The following is a 27,431-nucleotide window of genomic DNA, read 5'->3' as shown; positions in this document are numbered from 1 at the left end:
GTCCCAGACTGGGGAGCACTGGGACTACTGGGAGCCCTGCTCCCAGACCTGGGAGTGCTGGGACTACTGGGAAGAGCAGCATTCCTACGAGCACTGCTCCCAGACAGGCCAGCACTGGGATTACCGGGAGCCCTGCTCCCACATTGGGGAGTGCTGGGACTACTGGGAAGAGCAGCATTCCCACCAGCATGGCTGCCAGACTGGTGAGCACTGGGATTACTGGGAAGAGTGGAATGCCTACAAGCCCTGCTCCCAGACCTGGGAGCACTGGGATTACTGGGAGCCCTGGTCCCATATCCGGGAGCCCTGGGATTCCTACAAGCCTGGCTCCCAGACTGGGCAGCACTGGGATTACTGGGAAGAGTGTCATTCCCACAAGCACTGGTCCCAGACTGGGCAGCACTGGGATTACCGGGAGCACAGCTCCCAGACCTGGGAGCCCTGGGACTACTGGGAAGAGTGGCATTCCCGTGAGCACCGGTCCCAGCCCGGTGAGCACTGGGCTTACTGGGAGCCCTGCTCTCAGACCCGGGAACACTGGGATTCCTATGACCACTGCTCCCAGACGGGCCAGCACTGGGATTACTGGGAACCCTGGTCCCAGCCCGGTGAGCATTGGGATTACTGGGAAGAGCAGCATTCCCGCCAGCACAGCTCCCAGCCCGGGGAGCACTGGGATTACTGGGAAGAGTGGCATTCCCACGACCATGGCTCCCAGCCCGGTGAGTCCTGGGACTACTGGGAAGAGCAGCATTCCCACCAGCACAGCTCCCAGCCCGGTGAGCACTGGGATTACTGGGAAGAGTGGCATTCCTGTGAGCACTGGTCCCAGCCTGGTGAGCACTGGGACTACTGGGAGCCCTGCTCTCAGACCCGGGAACACTGAGATTCCTATGAGCACTGCTCCCAGACAGGCCAGCACTGGGCTTACTGGGAACCCTGGTCCCAGACCCGGGAGCACTGGGATTACTGGGAAGAGCGGCATTCCCACCAGCATGGCTCCCAGCCTGGTGAGCACTGGGATCACTGGGAAGAGCGGCATTCCCACGACCATGGCTCCCAGCCCGGGGAGCGCTGGGATTACTGGGAAGAGCGGCATTCCCACCAGCACCGCTCCCAGACCCGGGAGCACTGGGATCACCGGGAGCCCCGCTCCCAGCCCGGGGAGCACTGGGATCACCGGGAGCCCCGGGACTCCCGCAGCCCCGCTCCCCGCCCGCGACCGCGGACCCCCGGGATCGATCGCTGGGACCGCCGGTGCCGCCGCTCCCCCGGCCCCGCCCCCCGCGCCGCGGCCGCGGCCCCGCCCCCCTCGGCCGCGCAGGCGCGGTGCGGGGCGGGGGCGGGGCCGGGGGCGGGGCCGGGGCCGGGCGGGAGGCGGCGCTCCGTCCGGCGGTGGGGCGCGGGGGGCCGCCGGCGCGGTGGCGCCCCCCATCGGCCCGGCGGGGCCCGCCCGGTGCCGGCCCGTCCGCCGCCGCCGCCGCCGCCATCTTGTCACCCCCGGCGGAGGGGAGGCAGCGCCCCTCCCCGCAGCGCCGGGCCGCGGCGCTCGGCCAGGTAGGCCCCGCCGCCCGCGGCACGGCCCCACCGGGGAGGGGGCGGCGGGGCCGAGCGGGGGGGGAGACGGGAGGGGGCGATGGGGAGCGGGGGGGGGAGTAATGGGGGGGTGGGAGGGGGGCTTGGAGTGTGGGTGTGAGAGGGGGGGGGTGAGGGGAGTGTGAGCACGGGGGGGTGAGGGGGTGAGTGTGGGTATGTGAGTGTGAGCAATGGGGGGAGCGTGAGGGGGGGTTGGAGTGTGGGTGTGAGAATGGGGGGGGGTGAGGGGAGTGTGAGCACGGGGGGGGTGAGTGTGAGTGGGGTTGGGTGTGAGCGTGGGGGTGTGAGGGGGGGTTGGAGTGTGGGTGTGAGAAGGGGGGGGAGTGTGATCGTGGGTATGTGAGTGTGATTGGGGGGTGAGTGAGTAGCGGGGGAGTGTGAGGGGTGTCGAGTGTGGGTGTGAGAATGGGGGGGGGAGTGTGAGCAATGGGGGTGAGTGTGAGCACGGGGGGGTGAGGGGGTGAGTGTGAGCAGTGGGGGGTGAGTGTGGGTATGTGAGTGTGAGTGGGGGCTGAGTGTGAGCAATGGGGGTGAGTGTGAGCAGTGGGGGGTGAGTGTGGGTATGTGAGTGTGAGCAATGGGGGGAGCGTGAGGGGGGGTTGGAGTGTGGGTGTGAGAATGTGGGGGGTGAGTGTGAGCAATGGGGGTGCGAGGGGGAGTTTGAGTGTGGGTGTGAGCAATGGGGGGTGAGTGTGAGCACGGGGGTGTGAGTGTGAGTGGGGGCTGAGTGTGAGCAATGAGGGGAGTGTGAGGGGGTGTTGAGTGTGGGTGTGAGAAGGGGGGTGGGTGTGGGGGGTGAGTGTGAGCAGTGGGAGGTGAGTGTGAGCATGGGGGTTTGAGTAGGTGTGAGAATGGAGGTTGAGTGTGAGCAATGGGGGTGTGAGTGTGATCATGGGGTGAGTGTGAGTGGAGGGGGAGTGTGAGCAATGGGGGGTGAGTGTGATCATGGGTATGTGGGTGTGAGCATGGGGGGGCTGTGAGCGTGAGCAATGGGGAGTGTGACTGAGGGTGTGAGCATGAGGGTGTGAGTGTGTGTTTGAGTGTGGGCATGAGGGGGGAGATCGGGGGGGAGATTGGGGTGTGGGGGCATGAGTGTGAGCATGGAGGGGTGTGAGTGTGAGCATGGAGGGGTGTGAGTGTGAGCATGGAGGGGTGTGAGTGTGGGGGGTGAGCGTGAGCATGGAGGGGTGTGAGTGGGTATGAGTGTGAGTGTGGGGCTGTGAGTGTGAGCACCAGGGGGTGAGTGCAGCCGAGTTGGGGGACGTGAAAGTGAGTGTGAGCGTGGCAGTGTGTTGCTGTGGGTGGGGGCTATGAGCGGGTGGGTGTGAGTGAGTGTGGGCGTGGGGGTGTGTAAGGGGAGGTGTGAGTGCAGGGGGGGGTGTGAGTGGGAGGGGGGGTGTACGAGCGTGACGGGGTGTGTGCGCAGGTCGGGGGGGCGAGGATGAGTGTGGGGGGGGTCTGTGAAGGTGAGTGTGATGGGGTGTGAGTGCCTGGGTGTGGGGTTGTGTGTGAGCATGGGGGGGGTGAGGGTGAACACAGGGGTGTGTGGGGGGTGTGCATGGGGGTGAGGGGTGTGCGGGTGAGCGTGGGGCAGGGTGGCGGGCACCAGATGCACGAGGGGCGAACATGGGGGCCACTGGGGGTGTCGGGGGTGCCAGGGGTGGGAGGTGCGGGAGCTGGGTGTCAGTGGGGTGAGGGGGGGGTCGGCGGGGCTCGGCAGTGGGGGGGTGGTCTGAGGGTGTGAGTGTGCAAGAGCCGTATCAGAGGGGGGCCTGCCCCACTGCCGGGGGGGTCCCTGTGGGGCACCAGGCGTTGGGGTCCTGTTTGTGAGGGGTTCACCTGGGTGAGGTGCGGGGCAGGGAGACCCCCCCCTGTTTTGGGGGGGACGTGGGGCTGTAGCGGCGAGGTGTGGGGCAGGGGATGCCACCGGCAGAGGTGGCCGCTGTCCTGCGCGGGTGACGCGGCGACCCACCGGTGTGTGTTGGTGCTGGGGGGCTGCGAGGAGGGACGGGCATCTGGCACCGCTGCCCGCGCCTGCCAGACTCCACGCGTGTCTTTTGGGTGGCACGTTGTCTGCCGATGCGGTGGGTGCCGGCCGATGCGGTGGGGTGCTGCCAGGAGAGGGGCTGGGGTGGGCGAGCACGGTGCGGCAGGGCAGGGGTCAGCGCCGTGGTTTACTTTTACCAGACTCTTGTGGTTTACTCTAAAAATTCTAGTCTAGTCTCCGACCAAGAGGCGGGGGGGGGGTGGTGGGGTGCAGCATCTCGCTTTTGGGGACTGCTCGGGCCCTTCCCGGTGCAGTCGGTTGCCCGCTCGTTAGTGAAACGCAGCAGTAATTGCTGGGGAGCACGGCTCTGCACCGACCGACCTGCGGTTTCTGCCAAACCTCTCCCCACTCACCTGCGACGAGGGGATGGAAAGAGTGGGAAATATCTAATGAACTTTGCTTATGCTCTTCATTAACTGTGTAGACGAAAACAACACAAAGCCTGTCCCTGTCCAAACTCTGAGAGTTTTTTCTTGTACTAATTAATCCGTCCTCCGTCTGGAGCCTTGCTGGGGTCCGGTCCCCAGCCCAGCAGCCCCTTAACGTTGAAGCCCCATCCTTGTGACTGCAGTGAGGTCCGTGTGCCGTACCAGGATCCCAAAGCCTTTTGTAAGCACCAATGATGAATTTTTAAAGGAAAACGCCAGTCTCGGTGTGGGACCGGGTGCTGTCCCGCAGGGAGGGATCCCTGCCCGCCGAGGTTCGCAGAGGAAGGAGACCAAAGCCTTTTAAAGGCGGGCGATGTGGCGAAGCCTGTGCGAGGGAGACCACGACACCCCAGGGCGGCGGTGTTTTTGGCGGCTCTCGGGTCATGCCGGGAGGTGCCCCGATGGGTGCCGCGCTGTGGGTCTGTGGTCTCACCAGCATTCCCGGCTGGCCGCAGGAGATGCGGATGGGGCAGAAGGTGCCGTTGTCACAGCTTTTAGCTGATTCTTCCTCTGAAACCTCCCTGCTTATTCCGACCGCCTTGAAACTCACTGCGTGATGCAGAAATGTCTAAATTTAGGAACTCAACCCCTTGCCGCTTCCCCTCCTCCCCCAAGCCCGGAGTTGACCAAGCTTGCTCTCCCTCCGAGCCTTTCTCCTGGCGGCACCCAGTGCCCCCCGTGGCTCTTCGGAGAAGTCCTTCGGCAACGATGCCAAAACGCTGCGGGCAACTCGGCACGGCTCCCGCTCTTCGGGGATGGGAGGGTTTGTGTTGCCACAGCCGTCGCCGGACCTCGCTCCGCGGGGTGCGTGGAAGTGCGGTTAAAAACATGGCAGTGAGAGACACGTGAGGCCAGGGCGAGGAGCTGGAGGCGAGCGAGGTCGGGGAGGAGGGATTTGGAGTTGCAGGAGAGGGGATAGGAGAGGGTTTGAAGTCAAAGGTCCAGGTCAAGACGTGGAAGGAGGGAGGGAGGGCGAGGAGGCAGAGGCCATCAGCCCCACGCCAGCTCCTGCCTGCCGGGATCTGGCATTTGAGCCTCTTTCCCCGCTCTCCCCAGGTGGAATGGGTTTGGGAGCCAGCATCAACCACGCTGAGCTGGAGGACGTGGGTGGGCACAGGGGTGTTGGGTTCGTGTCCAAAGAAGAGCAATGAAGCTGGTGGAGGGTCTGGAGCACAAGTCTTACGAGGAGCGGCTGAGGGAACTGGGGTTGTTTAGCCTGGAGAAAAGGAGGCTCAGGGGAGACCTTATCGCTCCCTACAAATACCTGAAAGGAGGTTGTAGCGAGGTGGGGGTTGGTCTCTTCTCCCAAGTAACAAGCGATAGGACAAGAGTAAATGGCCTCAAGTTGCGCCAGGGGAGGTTTAAATTGGATATTAGGAACAATTTCTTCACCAAAAGGGTTGCCAAGCATTGGAACAGGCTGCCCAGGGAGGGGGTTGAGTCACCATCCCTGAGGGTATTTAAAAGACACGCAGAGGTGGCTCTTAGGGTCATGGTTTAGTGGTGGACTTGGCAGTGTTGGGTTCACAGTTGGACTTGATGACCTTAAAGGTCTCTTGCAACCTAAACGAGTCTGCGATCCTGTGGGAGAGGGGCACGGTTCCTTGTGAGCGATGGGATAGCACCAGTATTTGGGTACGGAGTCAGCTGAGCCCACCCTATCCAGGCAAATGAGCCATTTCACCCTAAACCATTGCCTTTCCAGACTGTTCGCTGCTGCGGGTTTGGATGTAACGAAGCAATCACAGTGATTTAAACGAATAAGTACATTATTGAGTGCCTGGCTCGAGAGGCTTCCCTGTTCGGAGGATGACTAAGGGCACGTCTGCCCCAGCAGGCAGGAGTGTTGGGTCTGTCTCTCCGTGCACTGATGCCAGCACTGGGATTTCAGGCTGGAAACCTGAGCTGGCTGCAGTCAACTGGCTCAGCTGTGGAAACCATTCTGGGCCAAACCGCTCCCGGACCCGCATCCCGATCCAGCCAAACCGCTCCCGGACCCGCATCCTGATGCAGGTGGCGCTGCCCGGGGCCTCGGGTGAAGACGCAGGCAGTACCTGGGCAGGGCTCTCTGCCTGCGCTGCTTTTCCTGCACTTTCAGCGTAGATCCCTGGTTAGCGGCTGGAGCGAGTGGAGAGACGTGCCCTTCCTCGAAGCGATGAGGCCGGAGATGCGCTGGGAGGGACGAGGGCTCCGATGGGATTAAGCTTAAATCAGCTTTTTCTGGCTGTGGCATGCAAAATTCTGTCACCCAGAGACTGAAAGCTGCAGCCTGACAAAAGTTGTTTCACTTGGTGTAGGGGACAAGGGGAGCGCAATGCCCTGTGAGCCAGGAGGGGACAGACCTGGGAGTCGGGTGGTCCCTTCTGGAGTTGAGCTGGTTTGAATTTTAGAATAATTGGGGCTGAAACAGGGCTCTGAAGCCACAGTGCCTGCTCGGGCAGGTGGATGGGAACCAGACAAGATGCTGCTTTTGTTCTCCTTTAGGGACGGGGACCTGCTTGTCCCCATGGGCCTGCTGACGGCGTCAGATGGGGGGGTCACCTAGCCCCGCATTTAGAGTAGGGTTTCCCTAGCCTGTTACCTGTCATCGGACGGGGCTGGTTGCTTCTCTCAAGACCCCAGAACGACTGTGAGGGCTGAAGCTTTAAAAACGGGGAGTAGCTTGCGGTCAGGTCGGGTGAGCCCTTTGCAGAGGTGGCTGGAGGTGGTGAGCTCATGTCGGCTGCTGAGCTTCAGGAGAGGAAGGGTTATGGTCTTCTCCCACGTTGGGGTTTGAAATGGGGGTTTGAAGTTGCCCAGCGAGGGCTTACCTGTACCCCGTACCCCTTACCCGTCATTCCCGAGTAGCTGGTGCCGAGGAGAGGCTTTGGCAGATTTTTAAAAAAGCTGTGGCCATTTTAGAGGTCTGGTGATTCGGGTGCGATCCCTTTACGGGGAAGAAGCGGGACACTTCACGTGGCCTCACCGCAGCCGCTGGCGTGTCAGGCCAGTGCAGCAGCTGGGAACAGAAGGAAAAACTTCTATCCCCACGGGCTGGATCTGACCTGGATCCTTAACTCTTGTGTTGAGTACGAGCCCTGTATCCCTTTGAAGAACAGATGCACTCCTCCATTTGCAGGTGACCCTCCCTCTCCCTAGCCGCAGGGCAGGGGCTTCCCTGCTCTTCCCTGCTCTTCCCTGCTCTTCCCTGCTCTTCCCTGCTCTTCCCTGCTCTTCCCTGCTCTTCCCTGCTCTTCCCTGCTCTTCCCTGCTCTTCCCTGCTCTTCCCTGCTCTTCCCTGCTCTTCCCTGCTCTTCCCTGCTCTTCCCTGCTCCTTACCCCTCCGGGGAGCCGGGGAGGAGTTGGGAGCCAGAGCCATCGGCCCCCTCAGAGAGGCAGCATCTCTCCTGGAAACAGCTGTCCTTGCTTTCCTTGCTGCGTTTTGCCTCTGCAGAGTTGTCAGGTCAGATAGAAATCGGTGCGGTTTCTACTCTGTACCGTGATCTTACCTTCCTGGGGGCAAGCGGCCGGTCTCCGAGCAGTTGCCTGTATCGCTGCCTAATGCAGATTGTCAGCGGGAATGTTGGCATCTGAAAGCATCCACAGTCCAGGGATCTGCTTCGGGATTTCCCTGGGTGGTCCAGGCTCTCCGTGAGGCTCCCAGCTCCCCGGGGCATGCAGAGGTGGCTGTCCTCATGAACCCCGTGGGCAAGCGTGCCGCTGTGCTGCTAAAAGCTGTGGAGAGAGGCTGATTGAAAGCTCCTGAGACTGGTAGGAGGCAAGACTAGAGCGTTGCTGACCTTGGAAGATGGGAAGGTGGCCTTCATCATCTTCTTCTCACTGTGGCATCTGTCCTTTGGCTTTGACCCATGCCGTTTTGCCCTGCGGTCGGGTATTTGAGGAGCTGACTTTCCCCCGCTGTGCCCTAGTCATGCCTCCGCTCTCTCTGCATACTCCCTGGCTCATCGTGTTCCCAAATGACTATTTTTACGCTTTCTCCCTTGCGTGGTGTGTGGAAGACGCTCCCGAGAACGTTCCTAACTTGTCGATGAGTTTAAGGGAGGATGTGAAGTTGATTTCTTCGCCTCTACGCTTATTAAAATTTCAGCGGAGAGTGGCTCGGCAGCGTGAGGGGCAGTGCCTGCTGTGCCAACCTCGGGCCGGGAGCAGCCGCTCAGCTTCGTGTGCTCCCACTAGCATGGGAGCCTTGGCTGGTGGCACTTGCCAGATTTCTCCTGTACCTTCTTAAATCAGATAAATCCACGTGTACAGAGTCACCATCCCGGGAGGTATTTAAAAGACGTGTTGATGTGGCGCTTGAGGACGTGGTGGACTTGGCCGTGTTGGGTTAACGGTTGGACTTGATAACGTTAAGGGTGTTTTCCAACCTCAATGGTTCTCTGATTCTATAGCCACCATGTATGTCTTCCCTTCGGAGCAGCCCCAAGATTGCAAAAGTTAGGGGCACGTGAGTATTTCGGTGCTGCAGCCTGCCTCCTGCCATGTGGTTACACGTCGCCTGCCCTGAGCTGCGGCTTTGTGCAGGGCTGGAGGTCACGGTGAGCCTTGCTGGCTCTTGCCTAGCCCACCCTTGCCGCGGCTGTGTGCCTTTGGCGGTGGTGAGCTCCGGCCGCCGCTCTTTTTGGAAGCACCTCTGGCTGCAGTCGCTTCCTGAGGGAACTCTCCTGGCTGTGGGGAAGGTCTTCTCCTCCTCCAGCTTCCCTCTTCGTTTTGGGGAGGGTCCCCGGAGCCTGCGACACTCAGGTGCTGCGCCAGCGGGTCAGGGAGGCAGCAGCGGGCTTTCCCCGATCCTCCCCTCTGCTAGCAGCCTGCCTTTGAGCCGAGCGGAGAAGTCAGGCTTCGAGGTTGGATGTGGAGCTGCTTCTAGCCTGGCTGTCGTTTCCAGCCTGTTTCTGTCCTCTCAGTTTCGACTGCAGCCGCTTCCCTTGTCATTTCAGTCCGCCGAGTTGCTCTGGTTTGTTATCCAGAGCTGGAAATGCGGATACTAAGCTCTTGCTCTCTGTGTCTGCGTGCTCGGCTTGCCTTTCTCTGCTGCCTTCTCCTCCAAAGTTCTGCTGGCTGTGAGTTTATTTAGTGCCATGAAGGCTTGTTGCTTTTTCCAGACCCCAAAAGGCACGGTCCTGGCCAAGGAGAGCAGCAGTCTGACCAGCAGGAAAAGCCCAGAAAATAGGGATTTGGAGAGACGCTGCCTCGCAGGGGAGATGAGCTCAGGGAGGATTTCAAGGCAGCGCTCTCGGCGAGGGCTGTGCCGGTTCCCCCGACTGCCGACGGTCGGCCAGGGCCAGCTGGAGGGCAGTGGTGTGCCGTGGGACGGGGCAGCCGGCGTTTCCCAACAGGGAGAGAGGTCGGAGCGTGTTCCCAAGGCCTTGCCTGGCTGTCCCCGGCTTCGTGCTGACAGCTCCTCGTGCGTGAAATGTCAGCGGTTTGCCCGAGCTCGTGTCGGGGAGCTGGCGTGGAGTCAGAGCTTCCCCCGACCCTGGGGGGCCTGTCCAGAGGGGACCGGTGCCGTCCAGGCAGCCCCAGGACTCCAGCCGGCACATCCCAGGGCCGATTCTGGCTTTCTGGGGAGGATGATGGTGGCCATGGCCTTGTTTGGGGCTACGGGCTTCTCGCCAGGGGCTGCGAAGCCGCGGCAGGGGCTCCGCTTGGAAGCGAGCATCGTGGGTGGTTGGGTGGGATGGCGGTGGCCCGTGGGACCACGGGGTTTCTTACGCCCGGGTCTGTTTCTGAGCCGTGTCACTCGGTGGGGTGGTGCAGCGGCAGCGGGGGGACGTGGTCACCCGCAGCCCCCTTTTCCTAAGGGATTCAGAGGGGCGGCTGGGGGGGGTTCGTGTCTGTGCTGAGGGGAAGGGGCCTGCCCAGGCAGGGATGCTGCCTGTTCTGCCTGCATTTCATCGGAGGGCAGTTTAACCGATGTCAGGAGGTGCACCGGCTGCTTTCACCTCAACGCTTCTCCGATAACATTCCTTACGTTTCAGTCATGCCGCCGAGAAAAGGAGGAAGGACGTCACCCTTTTAAAGAGAGACCAAATGCTGCCTCCCACTTGTATTTGTTATTTTAGTTTAAAAATCCTTCAACAGATTGCTTCCTGCGGAGGGGAGCCGGGAGTGAACTCCGCGGTGGGGAAGCACGGGGAGCCGGTGAGCTGCTGCCGGTGTTTGTGAGTTAAAAGCAGTAAGTGCAGGACGCCCAAGAAGCCCCCAACCGTGGTTGACATCTCCAAAACACGGGATGCACGGAACTGAAAGCTGCCCGAGAGCGCGCCGATTCCATTAAAGCCTTTAGAGGGGAAAAAAAAAGCCCTCTGAAATTAGCACAGAACAGAGAGGATGGCTTTTTTTCCCAAGCTCTTCAGGTTAAAAATATTTGAAAAGTGGGACAGGATGACAGGATTCCTGGCTTATTTCTCCAGCCTCGCGTGTGAGAGTCTCAGGCGCCGGAGAGCGTGCCGTGGGGAGCGAGCCTGATTTGGCCAGAGGGGAGATCGCCGGTGCTGGCACGTAAGCGATGTTGCAGTGGATCGGAGCAGGGAGGTGCTCCGCGTGGAGCCTTCTCCTGCCCTGGGACGGTGGGACAACCGCAGCCCCCCCGAGCTGAGGCTCGTTAGCTGCCCGTGCGATTGCTCTCCACGCGTCGCAGGTGGGTTTCCCCCGCGTGGAGCAGAGGGTCGTGCCGAGCCCGCGGTGGTGCGGCCGTGTCCTCGCTCGCTGCCTCATGCCCCGAGGAAGGTTCCTGCTATTTTTTTCCTCCCTCTCTAACGTCTCTGCGGTCGTTCTCTTCTCCCCGTCAGCACTTTTCACCCCCATCCACAATGCCAGCAATGCCGCAGCAGGAATGTCACCTCTGCGCCGGAGTCGGCCTTGCAGGCAGGCCTGATCCTGCCCGCTGCCGGCCTTGAGAGAGCGCCGCGTCCCCTCGCGCCGGCTTTTCGGTGCCGGCTGATCTCCCTCGCCGCGCCGCGGGAGGATAAATGGGAACGCCGCGTTCGCAGGCCGACACTGCGTGTGCCCCGGCGTGTTCTCTTTGAAGTCGTCGGCCTTGGCTCTTCCTTCTCCCTGGCCCCCTGCGCTCCTGGTTTGTTCGGAGCGTGTGCTGCTCCTGCCGTGCTTTTCCTGGGACGTTTGCTGGATGCGGGGCGCACCCCACTGTGGGCAGAACGGCAGGATATTCTTTCTACCCCCAAACAACTTTCTTTTTGCTCTTTGCTGAGCAGAACGTCTCCGCTCCGCTGCCGGGATCTGTGCGCACGCCATTTCACTGAACAGCTGCAGACGGGACTTGGTGGGATTTTTCCATTTTCAGTTTCTGAGTGGTTTTTGTACCTCCCCACCCTCCCCAAACCCCGCTCCGGGCTGCAGGGTCCTGGCGGGGCTGGTGGAGCCCATTCACCTGGCAGAAAACTCCTCTTTTTTTCTCCTGGGTTAATGAGCTCTGCTCACTCCCCCTCGGGTCGGGCAGTGGAGGACAGCAGCCTCTGCAGCAGCGGAGGGGCCGGATCCTGTCCGTCCAAGCCCCAGCTCTGCTCGCAGCTTGCAGGCAGCTGCCTGCCTCTGGCTCTGTACCAGCTGGGTAGCATCTACCTTTCAAGATGCTTATTAACCCTTGCGCAGGATATTAAAAATGCAAAAGGGCTGTCTAAATGCTCGGTGCTCCTTGCTGGCCGGGGCTCGTATTGATTTATAGACTCACCGACCGTGCCGTGACATGGCTTGCGGGTGATTTTGCTATGGCAGGAGCAGAGCCTGGGCTGCTGTGTCAGAATATTTTCTATTTTGGGTAAAAGACCGACTGCAAGGCTAGTTTCCCGCTACCGTGGGAGGATGGGGGACAGCAAGAGCAGCATTCCTGAGCCCACAGTCCCAACTGCCGGACGTCTGCCGGCTCCGCACCGCGTCTTGCCCTCTCCTGGAGGGGAGCCAGGCTTTCGGTACCCGCCCGTGTTTCCTGGATTGTGTTGTTCAGCCGAAACATTTCTTCCGTGGCTGCGTATCCCCTTTTCCCGGGTGCTGCCTGGAGGATGGGGAGCAGCTGGGCTGGCACGCAGCAGGACTCGTGGCCCTCTCCTCCGCGGCCCAGCCGGCTGACGTGGCACATTTCACCGCCTGGAGCGTTCCGGCGCTCACCGGCACGTAACGGGAGCTGCCCTGCTGCACGTACCGGAGGGACTGCCAGCCACGGGAGAGCGCGTGGTCTCACCGGGGCCGGTGGGCTCCTGGAGAGCTGCTGGTTGTAATGGGTTGGGGTCTCGCTGCGGAATCCGTGTGGCTCACAACATCTCCAGTTGTCGGGAGGCGGAAGAGCTCCGTTCCCTGTGTCCTTGGGGAGGTGACGGGGTTTGGCACGGAGCTCCCTGGGCTCTGCCAGGGCCGGCTCTAACCTCTGCTCGTGCTGGGCACCGAGAGCTGCCTCCATCCCCGCTGGGTGCCCGGGGAGAGGCACGGGGCAGCTGTTGGAAGGAGTTGAGCCGATGCTGTTGCTCCACAGAGATGAGGTGAACGTGGGGAAATTCCCAAGGGGATGTCGAGAGCCAGGCCGGCCGCCTCTGGGGGCGAGCACTCAAGCTGGGCAGTCAGCCGTGAGCTGAGAGGGGCCGTGCTCGACCCCCGTACCTCTTTGGGCTGCTCCTTCGGGAAAGCGGGCGCTGTGTTTTGGGTCTGTGCAGCCTTTCCGATGGACAGAGCTCCCTTCCCCATCCCGGACAGACCTGCTTTCTCCCTTTGTGTGTGTGTCCCCTGCTCCCTGGCTCTGTGGAGCTTGGCCCCATTCTCGGCACTGCCCAATTCTTCTGTTGGCGTCTCTGTTTTACCATTTTCCTCTCGTTGGGGAAGCAGGCTCGGGCCAAAGCTAGCAGGTTCAGGGAGGAGCTGGTGGTGCTCGCTCCTAACCGGAGCTGGAGAGCAGAGGGAGGTTTCTGCCCTTGGCTTCAGTGGCCTCCAGGGCGGACAGAGCGTTTTGGGGGGGGAGAGGACTGGGCTGGGAAGGGGCGCGAAGGAGGACAGCCCAACTATCGGCTCTGCAGACCCCAGAGCCTGCTTCCCAGCAGAGACCCGCCGCCGGGCCAGCAGCTCGGGCACGGCTTCCCTCCGCTCTGCCCGCCGGCTGCGGTGCTGCTGGGTGTTCCCTGCGGGGCTGAGCCGTGCCTCCTGCCCACCCTCGCTTTCTGCAGCTCCCCCCCCCCCAGCTCTGCTCGGGTTCGCCCGACACGTGCCCCCTCTTTTCCCTGTTTCTCTCACAAGTGTGCCTTGGTCTCATCCCAACTCATGTGTGTTTATATTTTTAGGGTGATTGAGGTACTGCGCCTCTGGCCGTGGAAGCATGTCGGGGCCAGTGCCGAGTCGGGCCAGGGTCTATGCAGACGTGAACACTCAGAGACCCCGCGAGTACTGGGACTACGAGTCGCACGTCGTGGAATGGGGGTACGCCTGGGAGATAGGAGGGGGACCTACGGCAGGGCCCGTGCACGAGCGCTGCCGCCGCTCATCCTCCGCGGCGCGGGGACAAACGCCCTCCCAAAGGCAGGAGGGCAGGTCGCGGAGCCTCCGTTCCGGCCGCGGTGTGAGGGGCGGCACCCAGCGGAGCGGGCACCGGCATTTTGGTTTTCGGCGTTGCCGTCTGGCGCCCGTCCAGGGGGCTGCGCTGCCTGGGGTGGGAAGTCGGGGGACTGATTTCCAGGGGAGTCCTGGGCTCGAGCCTGCGGTTCCTCGGCAGCTTTGCAAGCAGAGCCGCTTGTACCGAAGCGTTTCAGATAGACCTGGGTGCCTGGCTTTAAGCACACAAGTAAGCGCTCAATTAAAGAAGCGTGATGAGGGTTTGGTTTTTATCGCTGGGAAGAATGGCTACGTCAAAAGACAGCAGCCTCCGCGCTGCTGTCCCCAGGGCGCTGATGGGGATAATGGGGAGCAACAGTGGGAAGCTTGGGAAACGGTCCTGGAGCAAAGAGGGGTTTGAAAGGACGAAGGTCAAAGTCTCGTGACTTTTTTTTTTTTTTGGAGTTCCCCTGAGGACTGGAGTCTCTGAGAACTTGAAATGAAGACGACCAGTTGATTGTTTTATACGGCAGCTGGCTTGGCGACGAGCTGGGCAAAGGGCCAGCTTTGACTTCTCAGGTAGTAACGTAGCGCTCGTCAGCAAGAAATGCTCCCCTGCTCGAGAGCACCTTCCTTCCCGAGCCGTGCACCCGGTGCTTCAGGCCGAAGGAATGCTGCCTGCCAGGGACAGAGGCTGCTCTTTGTTCGGTAGTTGTGGTAAAATCTGTAAAAATAAGTCTTTTATCTGAGGCCGCGGCCAGACCCTGGGCACCGAGGAGGCTGTTCCCATGCTGCGGTTGGCAGCTGTCCGTGAGGTTGCTGCCGGGGCCGGATTAGGAGCCCTCCCCAGTGCAATCCCTCCTCTCTGCCCAGACCCTGGCTAGCTGCAACGTGTGCCGGCCACCGGTACCGGTGACCTAGACATGAAAAGCTTTATATCCACTTCCAAATCTCCTGCGCCAGGCAGAGCCCTGGGGAGCCTTCAGTCTCTCCGAGATGGTAATTCCATGTCTTCTGCGAGCATCCTGGGGTTTTTTTGTCACCCAAACAATCCCTGCAGTTAATGTTTTCCCTAATGTTAACCCTGAGCCTTCCCGTCTGGTTCCTAGTGAAGATGAATTAATCCTCCCCATCTGTAATGCGTGGTTCACCACGCTCCCTTTATTCGTATTTGCCAAGCGTAACCTCGGGTTAAGGAGCAAAGCAGCCTGGTGCGGTCGGGTTGTGCTACAGCTCCGCTGCCCATTTGAACTCTCCTTCTTTTCCTCGTGGTGCTGACAAGTCATCTCCTGTATTGTCTCTGGTAATTAGCAATTTGTGAAGTCAAGCTTTCCAGCCTGTAATTCCCTTTCTTTCCCCCACTTGTTTATCCTTATCAAAGCCGCAGGGGCCCTGTGCTTTCCCTCCTTGGTGTAGCAGAATTAATTGCTGATACTTCTGCTGTTTCCTTCAGTCCCCTCAGGTGACTTTGGTTAGACCTTAGTAGATTTAAATAAGTGGAGGTTTTATGGGTGAGAGTTGTTTTATTCTCTTCTGATTTCTTGTGTGGAATATTTATCCTTCGGTCTGCGAGATCCTTTAGACCTCAGTATAAAGGAGGGGTCGCAGGGGAATTTTTCTGTCAGGTGTTTTGTCAGTCTCTGCCATTAACTAACTGCTGGTGGGCTCTGGAGTTTCAGGTGAGCTAGTCCTTGCAGCCCACCACCTCCTCTTTGTAACTGAGAAGAAGGAAAGGTAGAAAGGCATCGTCTTCGCACGACCTGTAACAGAGCCGGGAGGAGAGCTAAGGCTGGGAGGGGGAGAGCGCGCCAGCGTTGGGAGTTGACAGAAGCGTTTTCGGCGTGCCAGAAGGGTTTGCCGGCAGGGCTGCGGTGCGTGCAAGCGTTGGGGGGGCTGTCCCCGAGCTCCCCGTAATGCCCGTGAGGTCTGGTGTCCATCTCCACGTGGAAACTGCTGAGCCAGCGCTCTGCCGTGCGTGCTGCCGGCAGCGCTGTGCCGCAGCGGTGCTCTCCAGTCGTTCGCTGGTCGGTTTGCATGTTCCTCTGCGGTGGTAGCTGCTTCTCTCCAGCCCTAGGCGCTGTGGTACACTGCTAGCTCTCCATTTACCGTAGACTGACCCCCAGATCTTGACCTTCCCGCTCTCCTTGGGACAAGCATTGTCTCTAAAGCAAGCAGTGCTCTGTTTTGAGCTGGGCGCAACCTCGTCATCTCTTATTTCTCTGTTTCTCAAACAGCAACCAAGATGACTATCAGCTTGTGCGGAAACTTGGCCGTGGCAAATACAGTGAGGTCTTTGAAGCCATCAACATCACCAACAATGAGAAAGTGGTTGTGAAAATCCTCAAGGTAGGTGTATTTGCTCACCGTTTTGTTCCTCTGCCGATGCTTCTGCGTCTTCCCTTCCTTTGCCTTTTCCTGCCTTCTCCGTTTGAAGGGCTCTGTCAATATTTGGATGATCTCATCTTAGCTGAGGAAGACACTAGTCCCCAAGTCAAAAGTTTTAGGTAGCTTGTCTCCTTCCCAAGAAACCAGATTTATGGAGACCCAGACGGGCTGGGCTGTTAGAACTCTTTCACTGAATTACCCTTTTCTTGGGTAACTCTTTCCAAGCAAACCAGGGGTTAGAGCAGGGAGGCAGGGGATCACATACATGCAGTGGAGGCAGAAGGAAGGTCCTGCACCCGGCCTCGTATGGATGTTCTGCCTGTGCCCCCTTTGCCCTCCCTCTTTGTCACCCACCGGCATCGCCGCGGTGAGGTTGTGGTGGGTGATGCTCTCCTCCTGACAGGTGGCTGCGTCTCAGCGGTGCTCCACGACTTAGGGCAAAGGCTTTCTTTGGGCCTGTTTCAGGTCATGGTCTCACCAGTTCAGCACGACTACTTGGCTCGTTCTGATCCAAGTTCATAAAATCCCCATGCTGGATTCACGGAGCACAGCTCCCTGCCCGAGCGAGGGCGCATGAGCCCAGAGATCTTTCCCGGGATGAGCAGAGCAGCATCTTGCAACGGAAGGTCGTTGCAACATGTGGTGTCTCGGCCGGTAAGTTGCAGCCGATTCGTGCCCTGGGGATGAGCACGGTTACACCAACGTGTCCCGGGAGCTTGGGCAGGGCACAGAGCGGTTCACCAAAGCTAACAGAGTCCTGACCAATGGGCTACAGGCCGTGTTTAGGCTCGTCAGCTCGTGGTGGCAAGCTAATTTCTGTGGCGTGACCAAGCCTTATGCAATTATAGTCTGTGGGATGTGTGAGTTACAAAGTATGGGGACACTCTTAAGAACGTTGCCCTCGTGAGAGAAACGGTGAAGGTGGAAGGAGTATAGCAATTAAGGAGCACAACAGAAATACATGTGCGGAAAAGCTCGGGACAGGTTACGAGTGAGAACGTGAGAAATGTCCTCGTTAATGTATTTGCCCAGCCTGTGATGGAGAAGCAGAAAGCTAGCTGGAAAGGCAGAAAGAGCATCCCATCTTCAGAGGCAGGAGAGGGACTGGGGTTGGCTTCTCTGAGCACATCCAGAGCTGTCTCTGTGCTCGCTCTGCAAGCTGGGGGGGGATTTCCCCGGGCAGCTCGTGCTGGGGACTGCTTGTGAGGAGTTACGGAGACACGGATGGGCTTGGCTGCTAGAACTCTTTTCACTGAATCATGCTTTTCTTGGTTAACTGTTTCCAAAGTTTCAGTCAAAGATTTAACCTGGGACCTGAAGAAACTAAGCTTGCTCCTTAAAACCTAGTAAAATAATCTCGCAACTGTCTTCCAAATGCTAGAAACTCCGTTCCTTTGGAAGCAGAGAGCTGTTAGGTGGATGAGCTCACAGGCTGACGTCCTCCAGGGTGATTTGAGTGACTGAGGCATGGGATCACGCTCCCTCCGCTCTCCCACAGGGCTGGCGTGGGGCTGGGTGACGCTGTGTACCCTGTCAGGGGAGAGCCACCATCCTCAGGAGGCAGAGCCTGTGCTCCTCGGGGTCAGACGCGGGCTGTGCAGGCTTAGAGAACATGCCTGCTCATCACCGTTTCTTTTGCACGACTGAAGAACCACACGCTCCTTCGCCGTTTCCCTGCCACGTGTACAGCCCGTCATGCCGGAGTGGCTGGAGAGGTCTGTCCTGCTGGTAACTGGCTCTCGTTTTCTGTTTTCTCAGCCTGTGAAAAAGAAGAAGATCAAGCGTGAGATTAAGATCCTGGAGAATCTCCGAGGAGGCCCCAATATCATCAGCCTGCTAGACATAGTGAAAGACCCTGTGGTAAGGAAGGGGAAGGGGCAGCTCTGACGCCCGCAGCTGGGGGGGTGCGAGGGAGTCCTTCAGACCCCTTCCCACCCCGTGAGCTAGGAGTCTCTCCGAGCTCGGACTGACTCCCTGGCCCACTTGGCATCCATCTGGCAGCTGAAATCAGCCCGGGGAAATCTCTGCGCCTGTTCCCCGCTTGAGCACCGCTGAGACGGTAGACGAGAGGGTAGAGATGGAAGGAGATATTTCTGGCTGATCCAGCAGTGGCAGGTGGAGGAGGGCTGTGCCTACAGCGCCGTCTGCTCTCGTTCCCGAAAAAGTGGCTGGGAACAAGGGGTGCCTTCTGCCCGCTGGGTTCTTTGGCTTTCAAACCACCCTGGTCTTGCGCAGCGCCAGGCTGCTTTCTGTTTGCTGGGTGACCCCCCCCGCCTTTGCGAAGGCTGAGAAGAAGGACAGGCAGCGGCCAACGTGAGCAAATCGGCGGAGAGCGGGAGGAGGTTGGGGTTGCGCTATCGTCAAAGTGATAGGGCAGAGGGAGGCTTTCCTCCGCCGTAGTGCCTCGGTGCTCTGCGGTGTGCTGAGATCCTTCACTCCTCCCAAAAACAGATGATGTTTCCTTTGTGGCGCTGGCCGGTCTCCTGGTTCTTGCCCAGGGGCGGCTTTCACTTCTGTTATCCCCGCGGAGCCGGGGTATCCCACTGTCCCCGCCGGTTTCTAATCCGGCCGGTGTGATCCGGGCAGGATTGCCGGTTCAGGTCAGTTGTGTGGTGGGCTCTGGTGCCCTGAGTTGGGCAGGGGGGCAGGCAGCGCTCGGCAGGACCCGGAGGGTTTTGGGAAACCCGCTTTTGGCAGCGGAGGTGAGAGTTTTACATGGGCAGACTGATAAAGGCCCTGGTGTTTATGTAGCACGGCTGAATTTCTCCAAGGCCTGTGACTTCGTGCCGCCTGACGCGCTGATTAAAAAGCTGCATTAGGATGAATTAGCAGGGCGTATTTGAGCCAATTTTAATCCTCTGACGGGCCGTGAAAGGCAGCTGTTTGCAGGGAGATAGCAGCGAGCGGGGGCCCTGGGGACAGGCTCTCGCTCCGCTGCTCCTTTTCCAGACGGGGTCTGCAAAGCCGGCTGGTGACGTTTGAGGTGACAGATCACGTCGTAGGGAAGGAGAGCGGGGGGGTTACGTGGCCGGCTCAGGATCCGAGGTGCAGGTTCTCGTGTTGGGGTGGGCGGCTGTTTTGGGGAGCGGCGGGCTGGTGGGCTTGCTGAGGGCGATGGCTTCTGCGCAAGTGCTCAGGGTGGTCTCTGGCCCAAAGGGCTGACCTGGCCTCCTGTGTGTATTCAGGAGGGGCTGTACAGACAGAGAGGGGGATTTCTCCCTGCACACAGACCTTGGGAATCCTGCCCAGAGGTCCAGCGTCCCGCTGCAAGGAGGAGGAGATCAAAGAGAAAGGGGAAGGGGTGGGGAGAATCCTACAAAAACAAGCCAGAAAACATGGCGTGAAACCTACGGCAGCAGCTCGCTCGGCTCCTGAGGGGGGCTGCGTGCCTCCTCCGCCTGCGGCATCTCCGAAAACGCAGTTTGGGAAGCCCCGGCTGGGCCTGTCTGGGAGGGTTGTGGTTGGCCGGGGCTCCGCAGCTCCAGCGCTGGCCCCTTCTCCTTTCTGCCGGCGTTTCTATGAAGTCTTTGTGAGATCGGGTTGCTGACAGCTGAGGCAAGAGCCCCTTTCCAGGGTATAACCTTAGCTCGCTCTAGCGATGCTGGCAGGCACCGCTCTTATAAACCAGACCCCGAGAGCTCCCTTCATTCCCACCTTGCCCTGACCTAGCTTTGCTGGGTCCCGTTCAGTACCCAGAGGTGGGCGCATCGGGTCTGATCGCTGGTAGGGGTATGTACAGGGCACACGCGCAGCTGGTGGTGTAAGGATGCAGCTCCTAATGCGCTGGATGCTGCTAAATGCTGGGCAGCAGTCCTGTCTCGAGAGCAGCTCTTGTTGCAGTACAGGCAGGACCCGGGGTGGCAAGGGCAGGAGGGCAGGAGCTCCCAGTGGGTGTTGGGGGGCCCTGGGCTGGACACAGGGCAGTTGCCTGCCCCCTCCTGCACTCTCCTGCCTTGAGGAAGACTAAACCTCTCTTCTTTTCTTTCTGTCTCTTGAACTGATGCCGCCATCCTGCAGTCTCGGACGCCTGCCCTGGTTTTCGAGCATGTCAACAACACAGACTTCAAGGTGAGCGACCACCACTGTTGTGGACACCTCCTGAATCCGGTGATGGCGTGTCCGGGAGAGCTCTTCTAGGCTGTGCTGCAGAGCAGGCATCACACCCTGGCTGCCAGAGGGATTCCCGAGCCACTCTGATGCTGCCTCATGGTGGGGAAGGAACGGTCCTCTATTTCAGAGGCACACGGTGTCACAGAAATGGCTGGCATTGCTGTTGCAGAGGGGCCAGGGGATTCTGGGCTGTGACCAGCGGCTTTTTTCTACATTTCACAGTTAAGGAAAGAGCCAGTGGCATAGTGCTCGTGTTAGGGATTGTCCCCAAATCTCTCCTCTCTGCCACGCTGCTCCAGTGTTTGGCCATCCTGGGCTTGTATTCGCAATCTCATGTTGGCCAACTTGCAGGCTGAAACCTTGGATTAGTTGAGCCTTGCGTCCCTGGAGCCTGGGCTGAGTAGAAGACAAGGAGGGTTATCGAGATGGGCTGGAGGAGTTACTAAACCGGCAGCCGCTTTGCCTGTGGCTGCTCATTTGTTTTCGGGGAGTAATTAATGCACTGTAAGTCCTGGAGTGATCCTTTTCCCACCCAATTCTTGTTCCCAAGGCTTGTCTTCGGGCTGTCGCAGGGAATTGCTCTCTGGGCGTTTTTTGCGAGGGCGGCAAGACGTGCGCTCTCATCCTCATCCCCTGTCCTCAGGATGGGAAACTGAATCCTTCCAGGTGCCGGGTCTCAGAGCTCCCTGGTCCCCTCCTGGGCGGAAGCAGGGAGGGCACACGCGTGCTCTGAAGGTTGGTTAGCCAGACTGAGAGTCTGGCTCCTCCCTGTGGTGTGCTGGCGGTTCCCAGGTGGGGAAATTCGGGGTACAAAGCGGGTACGAAGCTGCCCATGTGCTGTTTGGCCCGTTGGTGCCTCTGGGCCTGAGTTGTGGCTCCACAAGTGTCTGTTCTGCGCCTGTGCAGGCGGCTGTTGCCTCCACGAGGAGCCCAGGTCCTGCGCCCAGGAGCAGTGGATAAACGTGCTGTGTTTTGTTAACCTGCCTCTTGTCTTCATTCTTCCAGCAATTGTACCAGACGCTATCTGATTTTGACATACGGTTCTACATGTATGAAATCCTAAAGGTAAGCTCCAAGCGGCGGCTGAGAAATCCACAGTCCCAAAGAAAATCCTCACTCAAGCAGAGACCTGCTGCTAAATCTCCCCCGGGGGCTCTGTGTGTAGAAGCAGGAGGTAGAGCGCGGAGCTCATTTGGCTACTAAACCCTGCTGGACCGTTGCCCGGCCGTACGCGTGGGATGGCTTCTTGGGCCACCGCGCAAGGGGAGGCTCAGAGGCAGGTGGCTGTGGAGCATGCTAGCGAGCGGCTCAGAGGGTGAGGTCGCCGCGTCCTTGAGAAGCAAAAAGCCATCTTATTTATCTCCCTGGCTATCCCCTTGCAAGAATTCTGCCTCTGCTGGGACCTGGTATTGGAGGTGGCTTGGGTTGCAAGCTGCCATTGAGGCCGGGACCGTGCTGGGGCTTGCTCAGGTGGTCAGCCGGGGGTCCGAGGGTGCCGAAACCCTCTCCCAGAGCACTCCTTGCCTGTCCCAGCCATACCCGCCGGCAGAGACCGGCCAGGATCGACTGCAGCGTCCCATCTGCAGGGCTTCAGTTGGAGCAGGCACTGCAGGGAGACGGGAGCCTTTGAACGAGGTCTCCTCCGGTGGGGCTGGCACAGGGCTGGAGAGGAAGATGGGGTTTGCCTCCTCACCGCCGCTCGGTCACGCTCCAGCTCTGGCCTTTGGGCTGACCTTCAAAAGGACGTGCCGGGGGGGGGCAGAGCCCAGTGCATGGACCTGCGGCGCGGTGGGCTGGTCTGACCCATGCTGCAGGATTTTAGTGGTCTCCTTCCAGGAGAGGTGACGGCGCGTGCTGGACCCCAGGGAGGGTCCACGCTAGAGGTGACCATGCAGGATCCGGGACAGGGCCGAGGTCTGGAGATCCCTGGGGAACGCCTCTGTGCCTGTAGCTTTTAGGACAGGCGTCACTGAAGCAGGGGCTGACCTCAGTGCTGCCCGAGGTGGCTGGCTGGCTCTGTCCCAGAACAGCCTCTGGGTCTGTCCTTCACCCGCCTCTGGCTGCGGGCTCTCTGCCCGATCCTGCTGCCTTGTCACGCAGAGGGAGGCTTTCTGACGGCGCCCGTTCTGTCCGCAGGCGCTGGACTACTGTCACAGTATGGGGGTCATGCATCGAGACGTCAAGCCACACAACGTCATGATTGACCACGAGCACAGAAAGGTACGGTGAGGCCCTGCTGGCCCCAGATCCGACTCCCTGGGGAAAGGAAAGGGGAACGCTGCAGGGAAGCGCTGGGCTGGTTCTCTCTGCCTGGTCTGCTTCTGGGAGGGGAGAGGGTCAGCCATGCTGTGCTAGCTCCTGCTCTCGCTGTCACAGGGCTGAGCAAAGGCCGGGAGCTCTTAGAATCACGGAATCACTGAGGTTGGAAGAGGCCCTTAAGATGATCGAGTCCAACCATGAACCCAGCATTGCCAAGGCCACCACTAACCTATGTCCCTAATCGCCACCTCTGCGCATCTTTTAAATACCCCCAGGGATGATTACTCAACCCCTTCCCTGGGCAGCCTGTTCCAATGCTTGGCAACCCATTTAGTGAAGAAATTATTCCTAATATCCAATTTAAACCTCCCCTGGCGCAACTTGAGGCCATTTACTCTTGTCCTATCGCTTGTTACTTGGGGAGAAAAGACCAACGCCCACATCTTTAGCAACCTCCTTTCAGGTAGTTGTAGAGAGCGATAAGGTCTCCCCTGAGCCTCCTTTTCTCCAGGCTGAACAGCCCCAGTTCCCTCAGCCACTCCTCATAAGACTTGTGCTCCAGACCCTTCACCAGCTTGGTTGCCCTTCTCTGGACACGCTCCAGCACCTCCATGTCTGTCCTGTAGTGAGACCGCTCAGCTCCCGGCTCAGAGCCTTTGTGCCGGCAAGAGAACCAACCAGCAGTTTGCTTTTACCCGCTTCCCCACACTCCTGTTCCTGCAGGCCAGCACAGACTTAGCCCGCCTTCAGCTGCTGTGGACAGTTGCGGTTTCGACAGCGAAACTTTCCCGGCACGGTTAACGCCGCGCGGTCCTGCCGGTCTCCGGCAGCACCAGCACGCCCGAGCCCGTATTCAGGCAGGAGAGCGTTGCCTTTAAGTCGGGGTTGGCCCTTGTTAGATCTGGGCCCCAGCAGACCCCAGCGCGGGGAGGGGGCTGAATTTGCAGCTGTTTGTTTGGAAATACAGGTGACCATAAAACCTGCACCTGCATCCAGTAAACTCCTTTTATTTGCCACCTGTTTGTCAGTTACTTAGGCTTGTAAATGGAACTTTAGATTTCTTCCAGCACCTCTGTAGCAACTGGCCAGCTGGGACCTCAAATAAAAAGGACTTCAAAAGGCGCCTGCTTGGACAGCGGGAGGCTGGGCATCTCTCCATGGCACCGGCAAAGCCTCTTGCAGCCGGTGAACGCCCCTGTTATCAGAACGGAAAGGGGCCGAACCCCTGCCCTGTGCTCTTTGGGCACCGTGCCCTTTGAAATCTTCCCCAGTATCGCACTGCATCCTACCGGGTGCATTTTGTTGTAAGTGCCGTGTGGCCAATCTTTGCCATGAGCCAGTCTTTCCTTCTCCCCAGATTAATAGTAAAACCACTGGAGAGGCTCTTTGTGGATGGTAGACGTCATATATCTCGATTTTAATACGACTTCTGACATCATAAGCCAAACAGGGAAACGGGGTTTAGATGCATTTTCTATACAGTAGGTCTAAAGCTGCTGGAAAGCCATAATTAGAGAGTAATTATCAATGGTTTGCTGTCAGAGTGGAAGGCAGCGCTGCACGGGTTCAAGGGGGATTGTCCTGGGCCTGGCGTTTCTCAGTATTAACGACCTGGCTGATGAACCAGAGAGCCTGCGTCGTCCGCAGGTTTTAGTGAGCAAAGCTGGGGAGGGCTGCAAGTCCCCTGGAATTCAGAGCGATCCTGACGAGTTGGAGAAAAGATCCAAAAAAACGGGGCGAAACACAAAGCCCGAGTCCGAAGCAGGGAGTAGTCGTGGGGGAAGGCGCAGGACAGGCATCGCAGCCCCGCCGGCCGGGTGAGGGTGCCGGCGGAGCATCGGCGATGCCACAAGGAAGGAGGATGCCGCGCCAGACCCCCTGAACCGTGGTGTCACACCCCCCCGAGATGCTCCTGCTGCGAACCCCTGAAGGGCTGCTGGAGAGGTCGGGGTCTGGGGTCTGCGGGTCCCCATGCTGATGTGCTCTCTCCTCTTGTCCTCCAGCTGCGCCTGATCGACTGGGGGCTGGCGGAGTTCTACCACCCCGGCCAGGAGTACAATGTGCGGGTGGCTTCGCGGTACTTCAAGGGACCGGAGCTCTTGGTAGATTACCAGGTACGTCCTGGCGGGGTCCAGCCCCTCGTGCCGACAGCGGAGCCTGGGTGTTGAAAGACGCAGGCTGGTGTCCTGCGGCTGCGGTGTCCCGCTGCCGTGCAGCCCCGGGTTTTCCTGTGCCTGGGCACATGCCCTGCACATGAGCAGGAGGGGGGACAGCCCAGCTACAACTCGACACTGGCTGGGAAAGGCTCTTGAGTGATCGGTGTAACCTGCCTGGGGTGAATCCGTGCCAAGGGGTGAAGTTAACTGGGGAAGGTGAGAATAAAAGAGAGTATTATTTGCCATCCTCCAAACAGCCCTTGAGGTGGCTGCTCTTGGCTGGTTGGCATCTAGCTTTTCTGCCCACGACCGATGAGGCCACGTGCAGTTCAGGGTCTGAACCTGAAGCCTGTGTTGGAGACGGTCCTGGGCAAGGCAGAGCGTGGAGCTGCTGGATGCGGCACCAGACACCCACCCTCTGCTCTCTGCCGTCCTCTGGGGGGGGGTTCAGTGTGTGTTCCCCCTCCTGGGCTGTCCTGGCAGCCTGGTGGCTACCAGAGCTTCGCTGACCTCCCCTCTCTGTCCTCTTGCCTTTTCCAGATGTACGACTACAGCTTAGACATGTGGAGTTTAGGCTGCATGCTGGCCAGCATGATCTTCCGGAAAGAGCCTTTCTTCCACGGTCACGACAACTACGATCAAGTGAGCCCCAGGGCAGCACGCTGCCCGCTCCCCCCGTCACCCCTTCCTCCCGCAGACCATCCCGGGGAGCTGGGCGAGCCCGGGAGCGTGCCGTGAAGCAAACCGGCGGCACCGAACCAGCGCGGCGGCTTCCTGACGCTGGCACGCTTGTGCTACCTCTGCGTGCTGCCCCGTCTCCCCACACCGGGGTCTCGGTGCTCCCTGCTTCTCCTATCCCTCCGCTTTCTGTCTGGGGGAGGAGTGGGTGAGCTGGCAGCTAAATCTGGGGGTGGCTGGGCAGGCGAGCAAAGCACTGGTTGTACTGGGAGGTGATGACACGAGCCGTCTGCCTGACCCACGCGCTGCAGGTGTAGCCGGGGCGCAGCTCGGGAGCTGCAGGAGCAGCACGCTCCCATTTCGGTTACTCCAAAGGACAGTGCTGCCGCGGTGGGGTTCATGGGACGCGGCTTCGGAGCTGGCTGCTGTTTTCCAGTCGTATGGCTCCCGTAAACTCAGCCAGCGAACGCAGGCGTGCCCAGCGGGCTCCTAACCCCACCGCAGCCCGGAGCAGGGCCTGCAGGAACCTGCATTTGTGGCATCCCGGCTTCCCCGCTGCACCCGCCCTCGGGGCGAGGAGGGGAAATCTGGGAACGCCGACCTTGGAGCTCGCTGCGGGCACCTCTTTGCCCTTCCCTGCCGAGAGCGGGACCAGGGCACGCTTCTGCATGGCTTCCAGCTGCCCCAGGGAAGGGCTGCAAGGCCTTGCCTTCGCTTTCCACCCCGGAGAGGGAGAGGAACGTGTCCTTCCCCAGCCACGAAGCTGAGTTGAGCTGTGGCCTTGCTGGGGGAGCGAGGGACACTGGAGGGGGGGGGGCCGGGACCCGCGGGGCTGCGGCTGGGCTGGCAGGAGCCCCGTCTCTGCCGTCGCCCTCAGCGTTGCTGCTTCTCCACCCTTTCTGCCAGCTCGTGCGCATCGCGAAAGTGCTGGGGACGGAGGACCTGTACGACTACATCGACAAGTACAACATCGAGCTCGATCCCCGCTTCAACGACATCCTCGGCAGGTGGGTGCGCGGCCAAATCCTCCCCCACCACGGTCGGGGCTTGGGGGCGAGAGAAACGGTCCGGCACCGTGCCGGGATTCCCGCTGACTTGTGCTGTTCTCCGGGGAAGGTTGTGGGAGAGGGCAGCGTGGGAGGTGAGCTCGCCGTGCCATCGGCAGGGTGCGGGGCTGATGCAGCTCTCTCCTCCTCCTCCTCCTCGCAGACACTCACGGAAGCGGTGGGAGCGCTTCGTCCACAGCGAGAACCAGCACCTCGTGAGCACTGAGGCGCTCGATTTCTTGGACAAGCTGCTGCGCTACGACCACCAGACACGACTCACTGCGCGGGACGCCATGGAGCACCCGTACTTCTGTACGTCTGCCGGCGTCGCTGCCTGCCCCGGCTCCTCGGGGCTGCCCGCCGTTCCCTCCCCTCTGCCCAGAACCCGTCTCCTCCTCGCTGCTGCTGGTGCCCTTTGCCACCCCGACGGTTCTGCCCGTCCTTCTAGCTCCTCTATCCCCCTGCGGGGCTGCTGCCCCATCATCGGGGGGGGGGGCCGGGCAGCGAGGCACCAGCGCTCCCCTCGGGCGCGCGGGGAGCCCTCGCTGACGCCCGTCGCCTTCCCTTCTGCCCCGCAGATCCCATAGCGAAAGACCCAGCCAGGATCGGCACCTCGGCTGGACTCTCGGCCAGTAACACGCCTGTCAGCTCCTCCAGTATGTTGGCAGGTGAGCGCTGGGGCTCCGGCCGGGGACCCCCTCGGCCCCCCCACCCCGGGCCGAGCGTCGTCGCCAGCTCTGGGCTCTCCCCCCGACCCGCTCCCTCTCTCTCCGGCGCAGGTATTACCTCAATGTCCGCGTCCCAGCCCATCGGCAGCCTGGCTGCGTCACCCGTCATCTCCTCTCCCAACGCTTTGGGCTCGCCGGTCCCCGCAGCAGCCGGCGTACAACCCTGAACTCACCTCTCAACCGCCGGCTTCCCGCAGCGCTGAGGCCGGTGCCGCGCCTGCCTTCTGCCCTCCTGCCTGACCCGCCAGAGCCACGGGCTCCAGCCGGCAGCCCCTGCCCAGAGGCAGAAATGGGGCAGGAGGGCGCTCTGGAATTTTATTTTTATTTCTGTTGAGTATGGAAAGAGAAAAGAAAAGAAAAGAAAAAAAAAGAGCAAAAATGTAGGTTCTGTTTTTGGGGTTTTTTTTCGTTTTTTTTGTTTGGTTTTTTTTTCTCTGTGCAGTAACAATATCACACTCTCTGGCGATGGA

General features: G+C 60.0%; 1 protein-coding gene across 2 annotated transcripts; it reads left to right on the top strand.

The window, feature by feature from the left end:
* Positions 1 to 1,374: 1,374 nt before the first annotated feature.
* LOC142029368 (casein kinase II subunit alpha-like) lies at positions 1,375 to 27,431 on the top strand. 2 transcript variants are annotated; one of them, XM_075024131.1, is made up of 13 exons: positions 1,375 to 1,557; positions 13,353 to 13,488; positions 15,834 to 15,945; positions 17,743 to 17,844; positions 20,002 to 20,052; positions 21,100 to 21,159; positions 22,231 to 22,314; positions 24,357 to 24,467; positions 25,050 to 25,151; positions 26,094 to 26,194; positions 26,397 to 26,545; positions 26,812 to 26,901; positions 27,013 to 27,431. In XM_075024131.1, exons 2-13 carry the CDS (start codon positions 13,388 to 13,390, stop codon positions 27,126 to 27,128), a joined length of 1,179 nt encoding a protein of 392 aa, XP_074880232.1. In that variant the 5' UTR covers positions 1,375 to 1,557; positions 13,353 to 13,387; the 3' UTR covers positions 27,129 to 27,431. The 2 variants fall into 2 exon arrangements, with proteins under 2 accessions (XP_074880232.1, XP_074880233.1); XM_075024132.1 differs by lacking the exon at positions 13,353 to 13,488 and having other exon boundaries at positions 1,383 to 1,557.

The sequence above is a fragment of the Buteo buteo genome, chromosome 3 (genome assembly GCF_964188355.1).
Source record: "Buteo buteo chromosome 3, bButBut1.hap1.1, whole genome shotgun sequence".
Classification (NCBI taxonomy): Eukaryota; Metazoa; Chordata; class Aves; order Accipitriformes; family Accipitridae; genus Buteo; species Buteo buteo.
The sequence above is the reverse complement of the archived record's forward strand: the minus strand, read 5'-3'. Positions and strand labels throughout refer to the sequence as shown.